General features: G+C 40.8%; 1 protein-coding gene across 1 annotated transcript in view; it reads right to left on the reverse strand.

The window, feature by feature from the left end:
- Window positions 1-3,240: 3,240 nt before the first annotated feature.
- LOC146080535 (N-acetyllactosaminide beta-1,6-N-acetylglucosaminyl-transferase-like) overlaps window positions 3,241-25,300 on the reverse strand; it is a 79,795-nt gene continuing 57,735 nt past the window's right edge. The window contains exons 2-3 of the mRNA XM_083187940.1: window positions 24,519-24,608; window positions 3,241-12,527 (exon numbers count right to left, since the gene is read on the reverse strand). Of these exons, the coding sequence (XP_083044066.1) occupies window positions 12,337-12,527; window positions 24,519-24,608 (281 nt within the window). The 3' untranslated portion in view covers window positions 3,241-12,336. The remainder of the gene's footprint in view (window positions 12,528-24,518; window positions 24,609-25,300) is intronic.

Genomic DNA, 25,300 nt, shown 5'->3' on the forward strand with positions numbered 1-25,300 from the left:
ATCTCATCCCACAGATTCTCAATTGGATTGAGATCTGGTGATTGTGCAGGCCAACTAAGCAAGATGAAGTCTGTCATGCTCTTCGAACCATCTGCGGACAATGCCAGCTTTATGACAGGGAGCATCGTCCTGCAGGAAGTATTCATCCCCAGCAGGGTACACCATTAACATAACAGGATGTACTTGATCTGCGATAACACTCAAATACCCTGGGCCATTCAGACGTTGTTCCACAGGAATCAAAGGCCAATAAAACATCCCCCAAACCATAATATTGCCTCCACCAGTTTAAAGTGTTGTGGCAATGCAGTTGGGGTCCATGCTTTCATGGTGTTTTCTCCATATTCGCACCCTGCCATCTGCATGGTGTAATTGAAAACACGATTCATCGGACCACATGACCCTTTTCCAGTCATCTACTGTCCAATCCTTGTGCTCCTTTGCGAACTGGAAACGTCTGCTCTTGTTCAAGGCAGACAGTAGAGGCTTTCAAAGAGGTCGTCGGCTTCCATAGTCTATACAGTGCAATGTGTGGCGAACAGTTCGTTCAGAGACCTTCGCAGTTGCTCCTTGATTAAGATTCCCTGCAATTTGACGTGCTGTTGCTCTTCTGTTGGACTGGACAATCTGGCAAGTCTCCTTTCAGATTGAGCATTCAGTAGCCCGTGACGACCAGAAGCCTGATGTTGGGACCCAGTTTTCTGCTTGTTGTCCACTCTCTGTAAACATTAATAACTGCTGCTCTCGAAAACTTTACAAGTGCAGCCATTTTGCTGATACTGGTTCAGACGGTTCAAGCACCTACAATCATCCCGCATACAAACTCAGTTAAATACCATTTTTTGTCCATATCTTTGCAATTGATGCTTCACTTGTCCTGCATTCCCTTTTTATAGGTATCTCGCCCTCTAGCGGCAACAACGTGAAGTTATGGCCGATCATAATAATTTGGCCACTCAGTGTATATTGAGCATATGGTTAATGATTTTTGATACATTTGTATCTTTATATAATAATAAAAGCAACATGGTTTTATTTTGATATAAGCTTGCCATCATAGCCACATTAGGCTTTTTAAGATTATAGTAAATCTGATTCTGTCTTGTTATAGGTGTGCTTGTAAATTGGAAATTTGTGATTGGTCAACACCAGGTTAAAAATGGGTCAGTTGCACCCTGGGTCATCTTCTGAGGAAACCGCCAAAATTTTATGACGGAGAAACGCATCAAGAGACCCTCACTTTGTGATACAATACCTTCTCTCCAGTGAAACATATCTCCATTATACAGACATCTACCTGCCTGTAATTATCCAGGACTGAAAGCTGCACCCTGCCTTATACGGGAGCTGAGACTTAAAGCGCCTGGCTCCCAGCTGGGAGCAGCGTCACCTCGAGTCAGCTGCCTAAAGGTTAAAAGCTGGCTCTTCCAGATTCTGGACAGCCATGGTCATAAGGGCGCATGCTAGATCCTGCCCTGTGACAAGCGGCATCGCGGACCACTGTGTTTCACCTATCACCCGCTGACAGGTGACTTTGTCTCCCTAAACAAGGTAAACTATGGCCTTTAACACATTGGGATACAGCGCTATTGAGATCACTGTTCAGCATGGTCCACCAGATCTATATACTTGATGATACACTAAAGTGTGTCAGTTTAAAGCAGTATCACTGGCTGGTTTCAATATATTAATAACACTATATTGATCAATAAGAACTTCCATCTCCAAACCAGCCAGTTTGCAAATAATGAAATAAGGTGCTGAAATAAATATATGAATGACCTATATGTCCTTTGAACAACTGGAGAATTACACCAATCATGGGTAATTACCATCAACTAAGGATATAAAGGAATTATAATTCTTCTAACAAGGGTACCTTTAATTGGTTGTGACTTTATACAAAAAGCGCTCCTGTATGTTAAATTGTGTCTATTTATAGGCAAAGAATTTGTTTTCATTAAGCTAGTAGAATGTCTCACTGTATGAAGTTTTAAGGAGGCTTATGCCTTAACTGATTATATACGTTTAAAAGCAATCGTGTTTGTATGTTGCCAAATAAATTACATATGTAGTTTAATTTTAAACTGTGTCATATGCACACTCTGCATCTTCTGAAACTTTGTTGTATTAGTTTTTGAGGGACACAGAGGGCCATTTTGAGAGAAGCAAGTGATTATCAATAATATTATTTTATTACAATCACACTGATAAAGAGTAGATTACTGTGCGCCTTTTATGTGTATCGCTGGGGCGTGTCTAACTATATCACACATGCTCAAAGGTACACATAATAACATTTTATTGCTATAATTGAGCAGATAACCTTAACTTCATTAAATATAAATTGATCTCACTTTATGACATGCTAAGAGAGTGCTTCTTTAAAAAACAAAAATACTGTGAGCCAGTTTGCGTCATTGCTACAGCAACAAACACTGTAAGGTCTATAGCAGATTAGTCTAATGCAGCTTAGTGTTATAGCATAGAAATGAAAGTTTGGGGTGAGATACCTACTGTGGCCATGCTGAGCATGCGTCTATAAACCATCAAAGTTATATATGCCAGCAAAACTAACACTGCAAAAACACATTATACTGTTTTGAAGATAAAATGAGAATGATTTCCAAATTACATTGATCCTTACCGGAACTCGAACCCAGGGTGACACATCTGTACATGTGTGTGCTGGCAATCTTGCATGTCTGGGATGATTATCAGAAAGATTGACAGTTGGCTTTGTGTACCCAGCCTAATGAGACCATACACCCTACTGTTTATCGGGACAATTCCCCAATCCGCTGACCATCACGATGGGGGATGAGGATAATAAACATGCGGGGATCGAGGAATCAGGACTTTGTTTGCTTATACTTGCTAAATATCCCCAATCCCCCTGACGGATCACCAATCATCGCTGCCTGTCGAACAGCCCATCCGGACAGAAGGAGAGCGGGTCGAGGGAAAGAAGGATGTCCCTCCCCCTGGTGTATGGGCCTTAGAGATCTTCAGCAGACATGTTGGTGGCTACCTACAACACAAAAGCTGCCTCAACAAAATTGCAATATGATTGTCAATGGCCCCAACTGCCATTTGAAGTAACACATTTGCCTGTTGATTAATAAACATTATGTAAAAAGAGTTTTCTGGTGGTTAAGACAACTGAATATATAAACTCAAGCTCTGATCTTTACATTTTACCATTAAAACATTTGCTGAGTTGAAAATTATGTAAAGAAAAAACAAGATTTATTTTCCGTAAACATAAATTACAATTTAAACACTTAAAACAATAACATCATACAAATATATTCAGATACAATAATGTTACATACAAATTGAGAATCAAGTACATATTCTAGTTTATACTTCTGTTAAAATGATTTCATTTAGTGCAAAATAAAAAAAACTTGACATTTATAAAGAAATACTTTTGGCTAACACAAATATATTACATGCTTGTTTTCATTGAGCATTTCCTTTTCCATGACCGATTCTTAACCCACTGAAACACCTACTTGCCAGGACGCTATTCTGTTGTGGCACGTACCATGGACCATTGGAGCATTGAAGAGTACAGGTGCAATTTCTGGCCCAACAATTCAGTGCACCTTTGTCTGTCTAGCCATTCAACTCAAAGGAATGCCCATGTGCAATGCAACTCAGACTGAAAACATTGAACGCTTACATGTGGCCCCAACACTTTATGTACATCTGAATATCGTCAATAGTCAGTTTTAATATCCTTGAGTAAAGACTACATCTGTACTATAATAGGTGCAAGGGAAGGTTTAAGTTTTTATCTAGAAAAAGGATAAAGGGCCCAATGCATCTATCCAAAAGAAGGGTTTTTCTCAAGCTTATATGTGGTGTTTCATTTCTGGGACAACCTGTTACCATACCACAAGATATAAATCTCATTAAACATATAGGGTCAAATGTAATAGGGTGTGAGAATCATAAAGGGAGAGATTTTTCCCATTTAAAAAAAAAAGTGGCAATCATGTAATTGCCGCTTTAAAAAATTTGGAAAACTCTCCCAAAATCTCTCAATTTCTGATTCTGACATCCTATTACATTTGGCCCATATTATTTAATCCAGGAGTCACCACAAAGTGATATCATATTTATAATTTTAATTTATATAGCAATAATTTTTTTTTTCTAAATGAACAATAACATGTCAAAATTATAGGAAGTAATCTATAAATGTACATAGATCCATGCAGGCTCAGCTTAGATTTATTTGCTTAGATTTATTTGTTTTTGCTAAAGCTTGTATGTGGTGTTTCATTGCAGGGAAAACACCTAAATCAAAAGACCTTCTTTTTAAAATGATTCTATAACTTTCGTTCTCAGTAGTGATAAGAGAAGGCCGCTGACATTTCTACTGTATAAACGAATGCAAATGAATGTAAAATTGGCCTATATCGCTCAGTGTACAATTTAGATTACTTTTTTGTCATTTTGACAAGCTTTTCCACTTTTTGTATTTTAATCTAAGTAGCTATTGTTACTAAATGAAAATAGGTGATGTTGCCCAAAAGGAACCAATCAGATGCTTTTTTATCATTTCTTTATTGTATCCTAGAAAATGTTAGACAGCACCTGATTGGTTGCTATGGGCAACTTCACCTATTTTCATTTTTAGAAGCCTTAGTATATTTACCCCTAGGAATCTATGTTCCTGTCATACAATTAAGTATGTGACCATCATGTTCTCATAAAGATTACCCCATTGTTATATCTCTGTTAGCGGTAGATTTTCTAACAATGAATAGTTCCAATTGGATTCTACCTAGCAATAATGCGTAATATATAATAAGCTAAAAATATCTTATTATAATCCTTTTTATAGTCAAAACTCTAGAGTATGAGAGGCAAGGCTCTGCCTTCCCTGCCTACTTTGATTACTGTATCCACCCCTTAGACCAGTGGTTTCCAAACTGTGCGCCTAGGCATAAAACACACAACAAGAAAAGTAAGTATCTTTAGGTTGCTGTCTGTGTGCCTAGGCCCCCTGGGTTGCCATGAGGATCTTGCAGGGGTTGGTGATACAGGACCAAATCAAATTATTTATGTTGAAAGTGATAGGCAATACCCAGTGCTAGTATCTTCCAATCATAACACATGTGGGCAATCAGAGGTACATTAGTATACCAAAACATTAATACAGTAGTTCTAATAGAAATGACCTGTCAGACCTCTGTCTACACGGTGGCTGATCCGCCCAATAACTGAATGTATGCCCAGCTTTTATTCTAGGGATGCCATGAACAAATCCTTATACTCTAGGGCAGTGTTTTTCAACCACTGTGCCGTGGCACACTAGTGTGCCTTGAGCTGTTCTCAAGTGTGCCCCCAGATCTAGAGATGTTCAAACTAGTTTACAGCTACCACCAGTTCAACTGTTATTTACTGGTCTCTTCTTTTCATGTAAAGGGCCAATGTATTTTATTTTTGATACCTGTGGGGACCAGTGTGATTGTTTTTATATGGAGGCCAATAGATTTGTTTGTTTTTCCTGTGGGGGCCAATGTGTTTTGCCCTTTGGGGATCTCATGATGTGCCTTGGCAATTTTAAGATCTTATTTAGTGTGCCGCAAGGTAAAAAGGTTGAAAATCACTGCTCTAGAGTCATGTGATTAAAGAAAGTTCGGGAACCACTGCCGGACAGAAACAATATAAACCTGAAAATCAGCATAGTACTGTGGTATACAATATAAGAACCTATCCTCTATGTTTCTTCTGAGGCAACATCTAAGTAAGCATTGCTGCTAAGCTTATTTTGTTGTTACTTAAAAACATGCAATTATGACTATGATTCCTTACATAAATGTGTTATTTATTTTTTAAGGGTACAGAAATATATATAAATATCTATACTGAAATATTTTTATATTTACATTACATTTATTTTAGAACATGTGTAATTTTTACCATTGCATTTTAATATTTTACATCTTATATGGTGTGTCTATAAATTTATATAAAACAAAAGTAATTAATGCCACAACATAAAATAATGAAACGTTAATACAGTATAGAGAAGCATACTTGGGGAAGAGTATTTTTTATGCTACAGTGCTTATTTACTCAGTGCATTAAGGAGATAAATACTAGAGGGGTATGGATCATTAGGTCGACAAGCTTTAGGTCGACACCACTAGGTTGACATGACTTTAGGTCGACAGGGTCATTAGTTCGACATGGGTAAGGTTGACAGTGTAAAAGTCAACATGGTTTTTATTTATTTTTTCACCCAAATGGCGACACAGTCAACATAAACAGCAACCACGTAGCACTGCGTCCCCTCGCATAGCTCACTACATTTGCCATGCTTCGGGAGCGGTGCATCATTGCGCTCGGCACACTATTTTATTCTCCCACCATGCCCTAGTGGGTGGGAAGGCATTAAATACTGCCTGTCAACAAATGTCGACCTTTTGACTGTTGACCTTCCCCATGGCGAACTAAAGTCATGACGACCTAGTGGTGTCAACCTACTTGGTGGTGACCCAATGATCGTATCCCTCCTAGGGCGAGATTGAACTCTAGTGCGTGGTTCACAGCGAGTAGTTTGGGTTTACATGAGTTCACAGTTGTATAAACATTTGTAAATGAGCACATACATACATAGTAATGTTATTACTATGCAGCATTTAGGATTGTTTCTGGAAGGAAACTATGCTTTTTAAATTCTAAGATTTATGTTCATTTTTCTGGTCTGGATAACTGCAATATGAGTGTTGATTTTGCAGTGAATACTATTTACACTAAAAGTGGAATTTTAAACACCACTCCCCACAAAAGGTCTTGTTTTCAGGATTTCTTTATATGTATTTTTTGCTTATTCAGTAATTATCACACCCATTTCTACAGAGAAATAATGAAAACATGACCTGTTGGGAGTACTTAAACTGATACGGGAGGCACGGCCTGAGTTATATTTAGAGGCCTTAGGTTTTATCTAACCCTGTGGACTCCCTGGGGGAAATTTACTAAGATGGGAGTTCTATTTCACATGGGATGTTGCTATGGGCAACCGATCAGATCCAGATTATATTTAATAGGGTGCTAAATAAATAAGTAGATGCTGATTGGTTGCCCATAGCAACATCCCATGTGAAATAGAACCCTCACCCTCGTAAACCTTAAGAAACTTATTTTCACAGTTCTGATTATAAACTTCTTCTGCCTACTGTCTGTAAACTACTTCTGAACACTAGGACTAGGGTGTTCAATCCCAGGATCGGCGGGATCCCTTACATCACCGGGATACCAGAATTAGCCTGCACATGCGCCGGCTGCTCCTGTCCCCAGCTGTGCGGCCCTGGCAGTGTGATGTGGTCAGAGGTCATGCTGCTCTGCCTACCGGCCACACCGCATCACCACTACTATTGGCTGCATCACTCCTGGGCGCACTACTGCTCCTGGCCACACTGCACCACCATTCCTGGCAACACTGTTCCTGGCCGCACCATAGCTTCCAGCCGCACGGCTCTGCCTGCAGCACCACTCCCGGCCGCACTTCTCCATCCGCCAGAACATGAGAAAAACTGTGCGGTGGCCAGTTTGTGGGGAATGGTGTTTTTTTTGGTGCAAATATTAGAATGGCTCAATCCCGGGATTGAGCATTTTCTATTCCGAATCCCAGGATTGAAAAACTGCCCCAGGATTGACCACCCTAACTAGGACCCAGAACATTCTTACTGTAGTCTAAGTACCTGAAATGTATTTTATTCAGTGGCAGCACTTCAACACGAGGAGCAATAATTCATGCTGCTTTGACCAAGGTTATGTTAATTATTTCAGTGAAATTACAGTCAGTATTAAGTTACCTTCCTCAGTAGTATCATACATACAGTCCTTTAGTATTTAGCACAGTTGTTCTCACAAAAAAAGATTTACAAAGTTATTAAATTATACAGGTTATAGGTTGCAATACAATATAGGTGCTAACAATCCACTAGTGCCGGTATCAGTGCAAGCATTTGGGTGATGTCACTTTGGTGCTTTGAATAATAGAACTTCTCCAGCTAGAAAAGTACTTGTGTTCATAGGCTGATTAAGATACAGACACAGTCCCGATTCAGTCACATATGACCAAGTTGGGGACTGGGCATGTGCCAGGGCCGCAGTGAGCATGTGCTGCATTTTGCTGCAATCCCAGGCACATTGTACTGAATGCTGCAGCTTGATTGTCACACTGCAGGCATGTGTTTGAGGAGATGCAGGCATTGCTCAAAACCGGGGCATGTCACCTCCATATTCTTTGGCCTCAGCAACATTATTGCCATACACAGTCTGAGTAACATTACATTTATTCTGACCCTTTAGACGAATGCGATGGTTCTGAGAAGGTACAAGTGAGCATCATTCACATACCATTCTCAGAGACACTGCTACAGAAGATGTAGCACAATCGCTACTGCATACATCTCTGAATGATACCCATAGTGCTTAAATCACGTAGTGAAGGGAGAATGTTTATTTCAAATAACATAGCATTCACTGTTCATGAGCACCAATGTGACACCACCCTCTGTGATGGGAAAAAAAGTAACTAATTATGTTGATACATTTTTATATAACTAACTAACTAACTAACTAACTAACTAGAACAACAACAAAACACATTTGGATTTATATAATAACACAACATATTAAATATGAATTCATGTGCTATGGTTTAGAGAACAGCAAATTTGCCTTCTGTTACTATTACCTGCATTGGTGCTAATAGACTCCTTTTAGGATACGCAGGTGTGTAAACTGCAGCATCAGTTTTTTGCTGCATTTTATGCATTTCTGTTTTTTTTTTACACATTCAGTAGTTTCAGTAAGGATGTTGCATCATCCAGGACTTCGATACCATTTTTTTTAACACTTAACATAGAAAATAAAATTGAAAAAACATAGAAAATACTGTACTATAATGTGGTTTTAAGTAAAAAATATTTAGTGGTAGATTTACTAAGCATCAGTGGTGATGATTGTTGGTTTTGACCGATGAATCTAAAATCGAGATTGTCATAAGTAAACATGGCTGATTTAGAATCTACTATAGTTACCGTTTCGACGCCGTTAGATTTAAAAACCTTACGGTTAGTACAGCTACCCATTTGTGTGAGAAATCCCAAAAGAGTGATTCAAATGGTTTTCTTTATAATTTGTAATAGCTGTATACGTACTTAACTGTTTTATTAATACACATTATTAATAAATATATAGGGCTAGTTCAGAGTCGCAATTAAATCTGCAGTTTTTCACACTGCCACTGTTCACAAGCCTGAACGATATACACAGAAATGTAGGCATGTACATGGAATGGCAGCCTACCAGAGGTAAGAGTACACACAATTTCCTACCAATCTGTTGCACCCAGGATATGGCTGCCGTAAATGTGTGCTGATAGCAATGGCGGCAGCTCTTACAAGCAGATTTATGAAACGGCGCAGCCACAGGCATACAGCCAAGAGTACAGGTAGGAATCTGCATCTATTTTTACGCACACAATGCAGACACAGATCTTAATGGTTTGCATGCAATTCAATTTTTCAGCTATCTCCCAGGGGTGCTGAAGATAGCCTTGAGCTTTAGCCCAGGCCTACGGTATAGTTAGGAGGTGGGACTCATTTATTGGGGATCCTTAGTTCCTGATGAATCCCCATTTGGGTCCTCCAACCAATGTTTTAGCTGGAGGACCAAGTGAAACATGTCTCTGGCTATGGCAATACTCCCCCTACTAGTTGAGCCCAATGCTCGTTCTTAGGGATCCTTACATATTTTTTTATTTATTTCCATGACCAGCTCTTTGGCACAGTGCTGGTTATTTACCAAGTAATGCAGAGAAGCACTGCACAGATAACACCACAGGCTTCTGCACAACATGCTGTACGAACGCAGTTATTTGAATTTGGGCACAATACGACTGAACTAACACAAGACTAAACACAATGAAACAGGATTACATAGAACACCTGCTATACATAGAACATCTGCTAAAATGATTCCGTCAAACACGATTCATAGTAAATTGGAGTGCTTGATCTCATGTATTTTAACGATGCACAGCATGTTTACACTCATCCAGAAATTAGTCCTAATAGGTTAAATCTAGTGTAAATGATAAACTTAAATGGATCCACATTGTCACAAGTCACTTGTTAAGAACATTACTTCACAGCAAATCGCCAAATAATAAAAATGATCTAAGCATTTTCTGAGTGTAAGGGGGAAATTTACTAAGATGCGAGTTCTATTTCACATGAGATGTTGCAATGGGCAACCAATCAGATACTATTTATTATCTTCGAGAAGGTGCTAAATAAATAAGAAGTAGGTTCTGATTTGTTGCCCATACCAACATCCCATCTGAAACAGAAATTCCATCTTAGTAAATTTCCCTTTGAGACTATATATTTTTAACTGTATCTTATACAGTAGGTCATACAGTATACATGGTTATAAGCTGTCTGAGCCACTGATCCAGTTTCAGTGTTTTGTATTGCATGTTTAACACTACATCAACATCTAAAGTAGTAAATATTTTCATTCACACTTTAAAGAGGGTGCGGTTATAAGATGAGGGACCAATCAGATGTCCAACAATATCTATTATTATGGCTTGTGACTGGTTTCACACTTCACACCATCACACAGTCCTAGTCTTGGCTGTGGCTTTGAGACAAATTAGACAGCTACAGGGAAACCAGCTGCAGTGAGACCAGAGAGATTCAGGAACGCCATCTGCTTTGAGACCGGAGAACTGCTAATTATCTCCAGTTGGAAATGCAGCTGTTAAGATTTCTAACTTCGTTATTACCAATTCATACCCCTTTCACATCGCACTTTTAAAATGGTATATTGCCGTTTTTTTTTCTTAAAACGTTTAAGGCTGCAGTGTGAAAGTGCCAGAGTTGATTTACCGGTTAAAGTTAACCGGTATTTCAACACGGTTAAAAAGCAGAGTCCTACACGTTTTAAAGCCGTTTTTTTGGCAGTTTGAACAGCTCTATTTCAATGGCTTGAAACGTGTCCCTTGGGGGTTAAACGGGTTGAATGTTTGAGTGGTATTAAATGATTTTTAAAACGGTTTTCACCTGCAATGTGAAAGGTCTCAAGACTCAGACCCGTTTTAAAGTCCCATTTAAGAATACCGTGTCATTACCCATTTCTGCAATGTGAAAGCAGTATAAATGTGTTCAGCACTGCAATTTCCTTTCACGCTTGGCATAGTGAAAACCTAGTCTGTCAATTCAATATTAAAATCCATTGCATTTCTTAAGCCATACAGTAGGTTACCATATGCACTCACCAGCAGTTAGCATCTGGTACTGTGCCCTGTATAAGAACACTTAAAAAAAAAAAGAAAATCAACTAATCACTCTGACAATTTCTGTAAAAGTACTCATAGCAGTTCCAACAAACCCCAGGGGCAGTGGCGGAACTAGTGGGTGGTGGGCCAAGGTCAAGGCTGTGGGTGACAGGTAGAGGCAGAGGATGATGGGCAGACAGAGTGTGACAGGGAAAAACTGTGGGTGACTGAAAGAGGGTGACAGGGGCAGCATTGGGTCCCTTAGTCTTCAGGGGCCCGGGAACACTGCACCAATGGTAGCCAGCCTCTATCCACGGGTGCACAGAATCCCAGCAAGCAGCACCCATGGCCTGTTCAAGATTTGTTAAGACAATTATTATATCAATGATTCTCATTGTAATCAGTTGATCATTACTGACAAGCAAATCTCACCTTCTGGTAAACGCTGTGGCAAGGTAAAGTGCCCAAGAGGACATTAGACTACTTAATACATTACAATCACTTTTACAGTTCACTTGTCAATCAAAGTAGCCTAAACAGCAGTTGTTGGGCATCATTTACATATTCAACGTGTTCATCATATAAATTACCATGTATTTTCCGATCAGAGATCTAAGCTAATATAAGCTGTTTCTCTGTTTTATGAATGTGCGATACTATATGACAAAAATATCAGTATTTATGTTTTTACTTTATGCTATTAGTTGAAGTTTGACAAAGGACATGTTCATGAAATCCAATCTCATAATTTGCTTTGATGCAATCTGCTTCAGTAGAAAGACATCTAACAGCAGCATAGACTGTAAATACTATTAGAAAAGATGATGTATGCATGGTGAATAATTCGTTTTACTAATGCCTGGAGGAAAGGAAGTTGCTTGATGATATCTCTTTCTTGGCCTCAAATTGCCTTTTAAGGACAGTTCTTAAGAGAGAGATGTTTACTTTCCACTGCTTTCCTTATTAGAACGCTTCTATCAATTCTTCATTCTGTTTCTTCAAGATGAGTGTCATGCTTACAAGTACCAGTCTGGCTGCACAGTGACCTCACTCTGATTTAGTGCTCGCTCTCTGAGCTTCCTCTCGAGACATTCCATTGTTGGTGGGTAAGATTTCAATTCAAACTTGTTAGCAAAAATACTATTGGAATTTATTAGCCACGGCAAGTCTTCTGTTCCATAGATGCAGATATCCCGCGTGTAATGTCCTAGGAAACCAAATACAGTATAACAATTGATTATTGATTTATTTTGTTCAAATAAATGCAAAAAAGTTAGATTTTTTTTAATACATCTTTTTTTATCAAAATAACATTGCTTTATGTTTCACCATAAATGTGATAAATCAGTTTCTATCCCAGCAATTAATAACAGTGTTGCAGTCTGTGGTCCTTATGTAATAATTTAGAAAAAAAGAAGAAAGATAACTCTCTTTTTAGGGGCACTAACTTTAGCTGTAATATTCATTAACAATTAACACATAAGTGGAAGAAGACAATACAAGATGCGACAAGAATCTCACCTGGAGACTGATGGATGCGGAAAGATGTTAATGAGTTAAATTAGGAGGGGAAAAGGGTGGAAAGGAGGCGAAGGAGAAGGAAATAACCAGGAATGTACAGGATGAACACTATTCAAGTGGATATTTGTTATTTGGAGAGTGAGTTAGTAATCGATGTGGAATAAAGATGATAATTCATATATTGAGCATGTGTCTCAAAAAGTATTTTATCTAGATTGTAATCCCTATGGGAACTCAGTGTACCCTCTAGTGTACACTGAGGGATATGGATCACACTTCAATAATATACTGCTGAATAATTAATAGAGGTTACTGTCTCTTTAAGAGTAGTATTGTTTTTACATATATGCTTAAATACTAATACTCTCACCTCGCCACTTGGGAGAAATAGTGAAAACAAATAGATAAATCATGAAAATTGCAGCTAGGCACAGACAGTGTACACAGCTGCACATAGAAAAGATATTGTTGCACCGATTTTTTTCGATTTTTTTAAATGCTTAAGTGATTAAATAATGAAGTGTATCAGCTTATATAATGTGATGAACACCACTTGTGATCCTCCGTAAAATCACTTGGGTCATCAGTAAAAATGAGCTGAATTTAATGAGTGATATATACAGTGAAAAAAACTCATAAAAGATAATAATTATAAAATCTGGCGAAAATATTTATGTTCAGGTGGTATCGACCACTTATAGGAAACCCTAATATTTATCAATGAAATAGGCAAATGAGCTTCAATAATATCATGCACTCTTATAATTTCTACACATGAGCTAGTATAGTGATAAGAAAAACAGTTTGTACCCCTTGGTGTCCCAACTGCCACTCACTCATCAGTGTGCCTCAAGGGCAGTGAACGGAGTCCAGTGAGGTGCAGAATAAGGGGCTGCCAATGTGGGAGCAAATGGAAGAAAGGCAACTGGGATCTGCTGTTGCGCTCCAGCTCCTGGATCGCCCCTGTTGGTGATCCAGTGCAGGAGGTCACTCTTGGCTACAGCGCAATGAGAGTCCCTTAAATAAAGAGGAAAGGGACAGCAGCATATGAAAATACGTATCAATCATGTACTTTTATAATATACTGTACTTAATATTCATATATGCTCTGTGGACGGACAGTAGCTATTGAGTTATTTGACACGGAAAAAAACCCCATTTATATTGCTGGGGAAATCCACAAACACGATTGTTTGGACAAATCTGTCAAGACAATATAAAAAGTGCTACTTATCCTACAAATCCTCGCTCAAAAGTGTAAGGTGCATCAGCGGGTCCCTTCAGTGGTCTCCATACCCCCTAACTGGACGTACGTTTCGCCACAGTATGCAGGCTTGTTCACCTGCATACTGTGGCGAAACGTACGTCCAGTTAGGGGGTATGGAGACCACTGAAGGGACCCGCTGATGCACCTTACACTTTTGAGCGAGGATTTGTAGGATAAGTAGCACTTTTTATATTGTCTTGACAGATTTGTCCAAACAATCGTGTTTGTGGATTTCCCCAGCAATATAAATGGGGTTTTTTTCCGTGGACAGTTGGACTAGCTCATGTGTAGAAATTATAAGAGTGCATGATATTATTGAAGCTCATTTGCCTATTTCATTGATAAATATTAGGGTTTCCTATAAGTGGTCGATACCACCTGAACATAAATATTTTCGCCAGATTTTATAATTATTATCTTTTATGAGTTTTTTTCACTGTATATATCACTCATTAAATTCAGCTCATTTTTACTGATGACCCAAGTGATTTTACGGAGGATCACAAGTGGTGTTCATCACATTATATAAGCTGATACACTTCATTATTTAATCACTTAAGCATTTAAAAAAATCGAAAAAAATCGGTGCAACAATATCTTTTCTATGTGCAGCTGTGTACACTGTCTGTGCCTAGCTGCAATTTTCATGATTTATCTATTTGTTTTCACTATTTCTCCCAAGTGGCGAGGTGAGAGTATTAGTATTTAAGCATATATGTAAAAACAATACTACTCTTAAAGAGACAGTAACCTCTATTAATTATTCAGCAGTATATTATTGAAGTGTGATCCATATCCCTCAGTGTACACTAGAGGGTACACTGAGTTCCCATAGGGATTACAATCTAGATAAAATACTTTTTGAGACACATGCTCAATATATGAATTATCATCTTTATTCCACATCGATTACTAACTCACTCTCCAAATAACAAATATCCACTTGAATAGTGTTCATCCTGTACATTCCTGGTTATTTCCTTCTCCTTCGCCTCCTTTCCACCCTTTTCCCCTCCTAATTTAACTCATTAACATCTTTCCGCATCCATCAGTCTCCAGGTGAGATTCTTGTCGCATCTTGTATTGTCTTCTTCCACTTATGTGTTAATTGTTAATGAATATTACAGCTAAAGTTAGTGCCCCTAAAAAGAGAGTTATCTTTCTTCTTTTTTTCTAAATTATGGTCACCCATAACTCTAGGGAGCACCACCAACAAGTGTATACATAATATCTATATTTTCATTTTGGAAATAGTTGGTTAATAAATTGATTCTATATTACAGTCAGTGCAAGCCATCCCTTCTCCTGTGAGTCCTTATGTAATATCCTGTGAGTTTCAGGATATTATGTTGATTTAGTCAAGGATTTATGGTAGGGCACACACCAGAACGATCATGATCGTGAGCAGATCGTGAGACGACCATACGATGGTCACACGATATGCTAGAGTACACGATCTGCTCACAATCTGCTCACGATCTGCATCCGATCCAATTCCGATCTGATGGTCATTTTCAAATCCTGACTGCAGCAGGTAGGATCTGCAAAACGACCAAACGACCAGCGGGGACACGTATCGGATGGAAATCAGATCTAAAACATACTCAATTTACATACAATCGGTCGAGATTGTATCGAAATTGGGGAAATTGAGGCCAAATCGTTCTGGTGTGTGCCCAGCATAAAATTCACGATAATTTAAAAGTCAAAACTAATCTATTACATAAAGGCCTAGGCTTCTTCATAGTAGTGCCTGTTTCCCCAGGATTAACCTATATCTACAGCTTATTTAGATGTTTTGGAAACTTGGCCCTGCACAGCATAAAACATTCGCTCTGATATGAATCTCATTGGGCATATACCGTATATACTTGAATATTTTGAACCTGTTTGGAATTTGCATGCAAATGCAATTAGCTGTGGGACTCAACAGCAAACTCGTAACCTCCCTGGTTAAGTGCCCAAGGCTTTTTCAGTTACAGCTGCATGCAGCTCTTTGGACCGGATTCAGTTTAGTTAGAATAGCAAAATAGCACACAACTGGGCAAAACAATGTTGTACTCCGGGTGGGGTTAATGAAACACGTTCAGAAAGATTTACATTTGGGTGGGTTAAATTTTTTTTATGCAGGATAAATACTGGCTGCTACATTTTTACACTTTAATTCATATATCAGTTTGAACACACCCCACCAACATATTAATCTGCACATGTTACTTCAGGCCCACCTGCAGTGCAGCATGGTTTAGCCAAGTTGTGTGCTTTTATTGCTTTGCTCCTCCTGAGGTGCCAACAGAAATGTGCGTTAAGTAGGGGCTGACTCATAATCGCCTGTTTCTGAAAACTAGAATTAGTGAGATTACAGCAGGATGTGCCATGCGAAGCACGGCGTGCTGTTGTGTGGGCATGTCACACCCTGCCTAAAGGGCATGTCTAGCTCCACATATAGGTGTGCATATGCTTAAATGCTTGTTATTGCAAGATATTTCTATATAACATTAAGAATAATATATTCAGGAAGTTTTGCAAGTAGTGATACTAATATTGCTGTCTGCAATATGTTTTTGTTTTTTTTGCAAATATGTATGCGCTGTGATAGCTCTTGTATACTTACTCAGTATACATGATTAATGTGATGTCTATGCAAAGAATGCCAAATGCAATTTGACCTGGTGTGAATTCATCCCTAAGCATGTATGTATGTTATTGGTGTATTAAAAGTTTATTTTATTATGGAAAAATCAAAGTCATAAGAAACGCTTGCAATGTTACACTGTTTATTCTGATATGTGACTTCAATAAAAAGTTAAATTTGAAAAAGAAAAAAAAAGTTTATTTTATTATGAAAACTGACTTTCTGCAACTTTTAGGCACTCCCTGTATTTCTTGGATATGTTGTTTTCTATACGATTATAGCATTAGCCAAATCAGTATGCAAATCAGGTACTTCAATCTAAACAAATGTGTTTAACTAGAGAAAGATTAGGTACTTGTGTATTTTGGCGGCGCCCATCTCATCGCATACCATAAGGCATACGATGGTATGCGATGCGACGCGATATCGCGCGATATTGTACAATGCCATACAATTTTAAAATTGTATGGCATTGTATATGGCATACAATGCCATACAATGCGATGCAATGCGATTAAATATTGTATAAGCACCTTAATGGGTGCTTACAATGTTAAATGCACCCCCCGCAACCCCCCCACTATAAACGTCAACCCGAAGCGTGGCGAGCGCAGCGAGCCCGCAAGGGGCGGCGGTACGCGTCCTCCGACCTTTTCATACCCCCACTATCCACGCCGGCGTGGAGTCGAGAATAGAAAGTGTGGCGAGCGCAGCGAGCCACCGAGCCCGAAGCGTGGCGAGCGCAGCGAGCCCCGCGAGGGGACGCGGACACCTGTGAAGGCCGCGAGGGGACTCCGATACCTGTGAAGGTATCCGCGGCCCTTCGTGGGGCTCGCTGCGCTCGCCACGCTTCGGGCTGGGTGGCTCGCTGCGCTCGCCACACTTTCTATTCGCAACTCCACGCCGACGTGGATAGTGGGGGTATGAAAAGGTCGGAGGACGCGTACCGCCGCCCCTCGCAGGCTCGCTGCGCTCGCCACGCTTCGGGTTCACGTTTATAGTGGGGGGGTGGCGTGGGGGTGCATTTAACATTGTAAGCACCCATTACGGTGCTTAAAAGCACCCTTTAGGGTGCTTATACAATCTTTCATCGTATAGGGGGCAAAAATCGCGTCGCATCGCATCGCATGCCATCGGGTGCATGGTATACGATGCGATGCGATTAAAACATTGCGCGATGGGAATCGGGGGCGCCGCTATAATACACAAGTACCAAAGATTACTAGTAAAAATTCTTATTCTTAAGTGGTATACACAAGGGACGTGCAGTCGGGGGAGGCAGTGCTTCCCTTATAATTTTGTTTAAAATAATACAAAGAATGTACGTATGACACATATTCTGTGTCATAAGTATTTTCTGTATATTATTTTAGTAATTTGTAACAATTCAATTGGTTTGGAAGGCTCCGATAAGCGGTGCTTTCCACTGACAAGTGTAAGGGGATGAAGCACCGGTCGGGGCTAATCCATGGGCCTCCCCCCCCCCAAAAAAATGGTAATAGTGGCACTTCTAGAAGTGCTTCATTGACAGGGGCTGCTGTGATTGGACACAGGGGTGTAACTAACTATTTTTCGCCCCCCCCCCCCCACCCCGCAGCACGTTTTTTCGGCGCCCCCCCCGCACACACCTAATCAGCCCCCTCCCTTCTTACCCGTACCTGCACCCGTCTCGCCCGGCTCTCTGCTGGGACCTGCCTGACCGGCACGGTCCAGGCCGGCTCCTGCTGCTACAATGAAAACTGACTCTTAGAAAATGGCTGCCCCCATACTGCAGACAGAAAACTGTCTGCAGTATGGGGGCAGCCATTTTCTAATTGTCAGTTTTCATTGCAGCAGGAGTCGGCCGGGACCGTGACGGTCAGGCAGGTCCAGGCAGAGAGCCTGGCGAGACGCAGACCGCGGGTAACTATAGCCCCGCAGCCCCTCGGCGGCGCCCCCAATTTCTCTGCACCCCCCCGCCACCGCGGGGGCTGCGGAGCTATAGTTACGCCACTGATTGGACAGCAAATTCAGCTGCTGTCTAATCACAGCAGCCCCTGTCAATTAAACTTCTAGAAATGCAGCTTTTATCTGGCTCTCTCCTCTCCCCTGGTGCCCCAGCTCGACTGTTACTGCTGCACTGTGGAAGTGATCTCCGTGTCCTTGGCGGTGCCCGGGGGCCTCTTTGTACACAGCCACCAACGCACATCACTGGTGTACACACAGTGAAATTTTGGCAGGAACCTAGAAGGTTAGCCAAAATCTCTCTGCAGTATTTGTTTAAAAAAAAAAAAAACAGTATTTTTTTTTGTAAACACATTGCTCTCTCAGCCACTCTTTTGAATAAGTCTTTTTGAATTATATTGCTGGCTGCAGCCCGCCAGCTAAGGATGCAGAGCCGGGATAGCGCTTCTTCTGCTCGGTACTTCCGCGCTCTGGGATCAGATGCGATACATCTCGGGTGCTAAAAAGCACCCACGATGTGCCGATGATGGCTGCACATACGATTTATATTATGTGCAGCCAGTCCAACCTCCGACTCCGATGCGCATGGGACTGTGCATTGGGTTGGATGTCAGATTTGGGTCAGATCTTGGCCCGATCCCTCAGAGTCGGGTGAAATCAGGCCCAAATCGGACAAGTATATGGGAGCCCTTAGTCAGTATCTCCTGACATAGATAGACTTCCCAAATTGGGATGAAGATCAGTGATACCAGTTTCTATCTTTGCCCTGGTTCTGGGCGGGATGTTGTAACATCCGCAGCCCTGTTTCGCCCCCCTTTGCCGGGCATCGCATTTTTAATAACGGCATATGCTGTAACATATGCGGTTATTAACGCAAGGGACAGCTCTTGCGATAAGAGCTGTTCCTTGCGATGCGGTGCCGGCACTGGACTTCCGGGTCTGTGACCCGGGAGTCCATCTGCGCATGCGCAGAGGGAAGGCGCTGCCGTAAGAAGCCCATAGGCCTCCGCAGCGCTGCCACTGCAGAGGGGGGTTAGAGCATACAGAAATGCGGTAAAAACCCTGATAACTGTTTTTTTTTACCGCATTTCTGTCTTAGAGAATAGCCCCCTCTGTCTTTTCAGGATACATTTTGAGTGATTACAGACTGGATAATGTGATAGTTCTCTGAGCTGCGGACACTTGCTGATTTTAGTATCCTAATATTTTGTTTGTATGCCGAGATAAATGTTCAGACTGCATAAACTGACTCTCACGTGTATCCCAAGGCAATTACATAATATAAACATATCCATAGAGTCTCACACGAAGAAGCACTTGATTATTCCCTTGACGTTTAAACTGCTATGGAGATACAACAGAGGAAACACAGATCGTTTTTTTTCATTTCCTTATTTATACTGCACGTCTTAAACTCTGCAAATACCCTCTGCATGCCCTTACTTAACGTATCCTACATGCCAACCCCATTATCATCCATTTACTGAGTTGTGTACTGCTCATTATCGCCCATAGGTGCATATGGTTGGGTCCAAAGCATGTGCAGTGTGAAAGATATGTCCTCAAAACTAACTGTGTTTAACGGTACAATTAGCCCTATAGCATTTGTGCAGAGTATAAAAAACTGACAACCATGGGCCCCATTTAATGAGGTTTTATTACCAGCTGCATATTTAGTTTAGAAACACATTGCTAAAAACAAATATACCATTTATATTTCACATTACTTTTCTCTCTGGCAAGGTGCTTCTCAGGGTGGGTCCGGCCAATCGGCATCCCAATGTCGGACTAATGACTGTTGGGATCCCGACTGTCGGCCCCCTGTACCCCACCCCTTCTCAGGATCCTACACTCTGTTGCTGTCAGCCAACTACTGGCAGGAACAGGCTGCTGTGTCCAGGGCTGTCGAGATGGGGGGGGGGGAGCAGTTACTATTTACCTGGGCCCAGGCTTGCTGGAAGGGCCCAGTGGGGGCCCTGGTCCAACCCCCCCCCCCATAACTTCCCCCTCCTGGGCAGCAGCAAACACCCATAGCATGTGCTGTGTTGACAGCAGGCTCAGCATGAGCGTCTCACTGACAGTGTGAGAGCTCATGCTGAGCGTGCTGTCAGTATAGCACATGCTGTAGGTGTGTGCTGCTGCTTCTGCAGTGAGGGGGGGGGGTGAGGGACGACTTTAGAGTTTTTTTTTTACCCATCTTCTTAAAATTTTGGGGGCGTGACCTAATCACGGGAGGTGGCCATGTCTCCCACAATTACTCCACGCCCCCAAAGTTTTACTGGGGCCTGGCCTACCTCTCATGCACATGCCACAGCTAGTCTGCACATGTTCATGACATTTTTACCCGAAAGGGACCCAGCAATGTTTGAAACGATTCACTGCAGTGGGATAAGGCTGCTGCTAGGTGCCCATTGATGGCAAAGGATATCGTATGACTATCTATAGATGGCGTAAGTGGTACAGTGACAAACAGATGTAAGTTAAGCTTACCACTGCTTTCTAAGAACCAAAAGGATGTAATAATCCGTTTAGCAAGTGCTAAAGGCGATATGTCTCATTGTTAAATGGGACCCTAACTATTGTAAAAAAATCAATCATTGTTGCTGCTTAATAACCTTAACACTATCACATTGAAAGGGATATCACTTACTCGCCCTTGTGCTGAGGCTCTCAGTATTCCCATTATAAACATACCTACACAATCATTCTAATTTTCACTGCTAATGGACATCATCTCCCACCAGGCATTGCGTACATTCACACCATTTTCACCTATGCAGCCTCTCCATCTTATCCTTCATGTTCTCTGTTCACTACGGCAACCTGCATCCATTAACCCAACCTACATCCAAACTCATGGGCATAGAGCGACCCTTAAATGTCCTCGACCCAATCCTCTTCCCTTCCTAAATTTGAACCAGTTCTGTCTCGTATTTCAATGTTGTGCTATCCTAAAGAGTTTGGGGGAAATTTACTAAAGGAAATTTGTAAAAAATAGGTGTATTTCTGGATACAAATACACCTATTTTTTTTTTTACAAATTTCCTTTAGTAAATTTCCCCCTTTGTGTCTTTTTACAATATACAATCATTGCAGCCATTAATTAGGCTAAATAATCAGCATCTACCAGCCTCCACACATGGTCTCCAGTGATTCAATCCTCTTCCCTGCCCTCACTTGAACAGGTTCTGTTTTCTGTTTCTATGTTGTCCTACCCTGAAGTGGTAGTGTCTTTCTACAATAATACATTCATTGCAGACATAACAGGTAATATAATCAGCACCTTCAGCTGCCACACATTGGGCGAGATGCACCAAACAAAAAATGCCATAACACCCCTGTTTTCAGGGTTTTTACCACATTTTCATATGCAACAAAGCCCCACCGCCAGTTCTAGATGGCATAACCCCATAGAAGCCTATGGGCTTCCCTCCCTGCGCCCCCTACCGATCCGTGCTGCCCTCCCTCAGCTGTGTCTGGGAAGGCTCCAGCTGTGCTACCTGGACCAGTGACCTCCTCCTCCCTGCACCTCTTCCGGGAGCAGGGAGGAAGCGGAGCCCTGGCCGAGCAGCAGATGCCGGGTAAGGGTCCAGGGAGGGAGGGGGGGACCCGCTGCACATCGACGGCCACAATGCAAAGGACAGCTCTTAACGCAAGAGCTGTGCTTGGCGTTAATATTTGCATATATTAGTGCATATGCGATTATTAACAATGTGAATGCCGGCGATGTGTGGTAGAGGATGTTAGAGAATCCCGCCCACAGTCTCCATCGATCCAATCCTTCCACCCTGGCACACAAAGCAGAACTAAAACTGGGAAAGAACCAGACAGTCTCAGGCTTCAGCATAAGTTACACTTTGCCATACTGACTCATGTTTAACAACTTGAGCTGAGATATTTCAAATGCACAACATCCCTAAGCGAGTGTATGAAGGTACCTTAGCAAGGAGGTTACTTCAGGGGGAAACACATCATTTCTAGGGAGGACTTTCCAAATGCTTCCATGTGGAATCCTATATAACAAGTATCACAGTAGTTACAGCTACTATAGCTTTTCTGTTATATAGTAACATGATTGCTATTCATTTATATGTGGGACACTTTTATGACAAAGTGGGTTATGTAAAAGGTGCCTGTGGTCTTTTAACATGGTTGGTTCAGCCTTTTAACTGACTGCCGCTGTAAATTTAGGGTCAATTTTGCTGACATTTTGGAAGTTTCGACAACTCAGCACCTATTATACAATAGAAAAAGCACAATTTATTTTTACCACAATACGAATTTCAGGATGTGGACATGCAGTGATAATATTGGCCCAATCCGCAATGCAATAATTGGTACTTGTTTGCTAGCATGGGGCCCATCGGATCGTATACCATTACACTAGATAAGGTATAGGATGGGGATGCGGTCATTTGGTCTACTGCATTATGGTAGAAAGTCATTAGGTCGAATCCATTAGGTCGACATGCTAAAAGGTCGACATGACTCTAGGTCGACATGGGAAAAGGTCGACATGATTCTAGTTCGAAAGGTCATTAGTTCGACAGGTCATTAGTTCGACAAGGTCATTAGTTCGACATTGTCTATGTCGACATTCACAAGGTCGACATGGAGTTTTTCACTGTTTTTTGAGTCAACATGTGCCGACAGGCGGTATTTCATGCCCTACCATCCACTAGGGCGTGGTGGGAGAATAAAATAGTGTGCCGAGCGTAGCGAGGCACCGTGCCCGACGCATAGCGAGCGCAGCGAGCGATGCGAGGGGATGCAGTGCACTTTAAACTGTGTCCATGTCGACTGTGTTGACATTCAGGTAAAAAAACAGTGAAAAACCCCATGTCGACCTTGTGAATGCCGACATAGACAATGTCGAACTAATGACCTTGTCGAACTAATGACCTGTCGAACTAATGACCTTTCGACCTAGAATCATGTCAACCTTTTCCCATGTCGACCTAGAATCATGTCGACCTTTTAGCATGTCGACCTAATGGATTCGACCTAATGACTTTCTACCATAATGCAATAGACCAAATGATCCCAACCCATAGGATGGTATGCGATGCAACGCGATATTGTACAATAAAATATTGCATCACATTGTATGCCATACAATGGCATACGATGCGATCGTATACGATTTTTGATTGTACAAGCACCCTGATGGGTCCTTACAATGTTAAATGGCCCCCCATAGTCAACGCCACCCCCAGGATCAACGCCAATGTACAGAAATCGGATCGCATCGCAACGCATGCCGCTATATTGCATGCGATGCAATGCGATTGTATAAGATGTAATACAATCAAAATCGGGGGCGCCGTGCTAGGAAACAAGTACCCAATAATTTATTACATCACATGGATGTATCAAAGATCACATGCAGCGACAGAGCTTGCCACAGTGATGCCACTCCACAGCCAGATGACAATATTTCACAAAAAGTACCCCGGATATGAGCTGCCCAACATTTCCTCCACTGTCAGGTAATAGTATGGTGTATTCCATTCCAGTGGTCTATTCCGGTGGCGCCCACTTGAGAACTGAAGCTCAAATCATGACACATACTTGTGACCAAACATTCACAATCATTTATTTACTACCCTACACTGGCATCTACAGTATGTCTGGGTTTTATTTTAAATATAAAGACCCAGAAAAATGCTTTCAGCTAAAGATATGCTAAAGAAATTCAAAGGAAACCACAGTAAAATAAGAAATTGGCTAATTTGATCTATGTTTATTTTTTTATCTGAAATGATAATATTATTGTGTCTACTGTGATGGATTAGATTTTGAATTAACAAATCAAATTCAAATCATCTTACCATGACAACCGCCGTGGTTGTTCATGTCTCTCCACTTAATTGCTCTGAGGTCACCTTCCCATTGTGCATCTGGCATTGATCCTGGTACATCTACAATAAAAAAAAACAAAAAAAAAAAAAACATTCAATTGGATTTATCATTTCACAAACAGATATTTAGAAATGTTGGCAGCGTAGTGGGGATATGGGCCAAGATTGATTTTGAAATGACTAACAATACACAGTAAATGTACAATATAATCCTCATCTCATCAAAAGGAAATCAATCCTATGCGAAAAAACTGGACTATTTTGAAGCTTCAGTATGCAGTGCAGTTTTTCTAAAATTATTGCCCATGCGTTTTTCATCCTTTTTGTAGTCAAAAAGGTATGAGTGAACAATGGTCGGAAACGTCTGCATTTTCACCTGAAAAAAGGTGAAAACAAGTGGATTCACCAATACATGTGTTTTTCGCCATTGCCGAATTTTTGGCTTAAGTGAAAATAAAAGGAAAATGAATTGAATAGGTCAAATTGAAAATGACCTAAAGAAACGATGAAAAGGGTATATTTTTTAGCCTAGATGAAAAATTGTCACCAATTGAATGCTGCTCACGTATATGTAAAATGACAATAAACATCCAGTACAAATCATTTTTACAATTGTAACTTTTCAGCAAAGTACATATAACAACTAAATAATAAAATGATCTGAGAACCATTTATGATGTTGGGTGTGTACTTCTTTATTGAATTTTATTAGGCAAATCATTAAAAAGTATATTTTCCACTTTTCATTTTCT

This window comes from Crinia signifera, chromosome 5 (assembly GCF_055691185.1).
Source record: "Crinia signifera chromosome 5, ASM5569118v1, whole genome shotgun sequence".
Classification (NCBI taxonomy): Eukaryota; Metazoa; Chordata; class Amphibia; order Anura; family Myobatrachidae; genus Crinia; species Crinia signifera.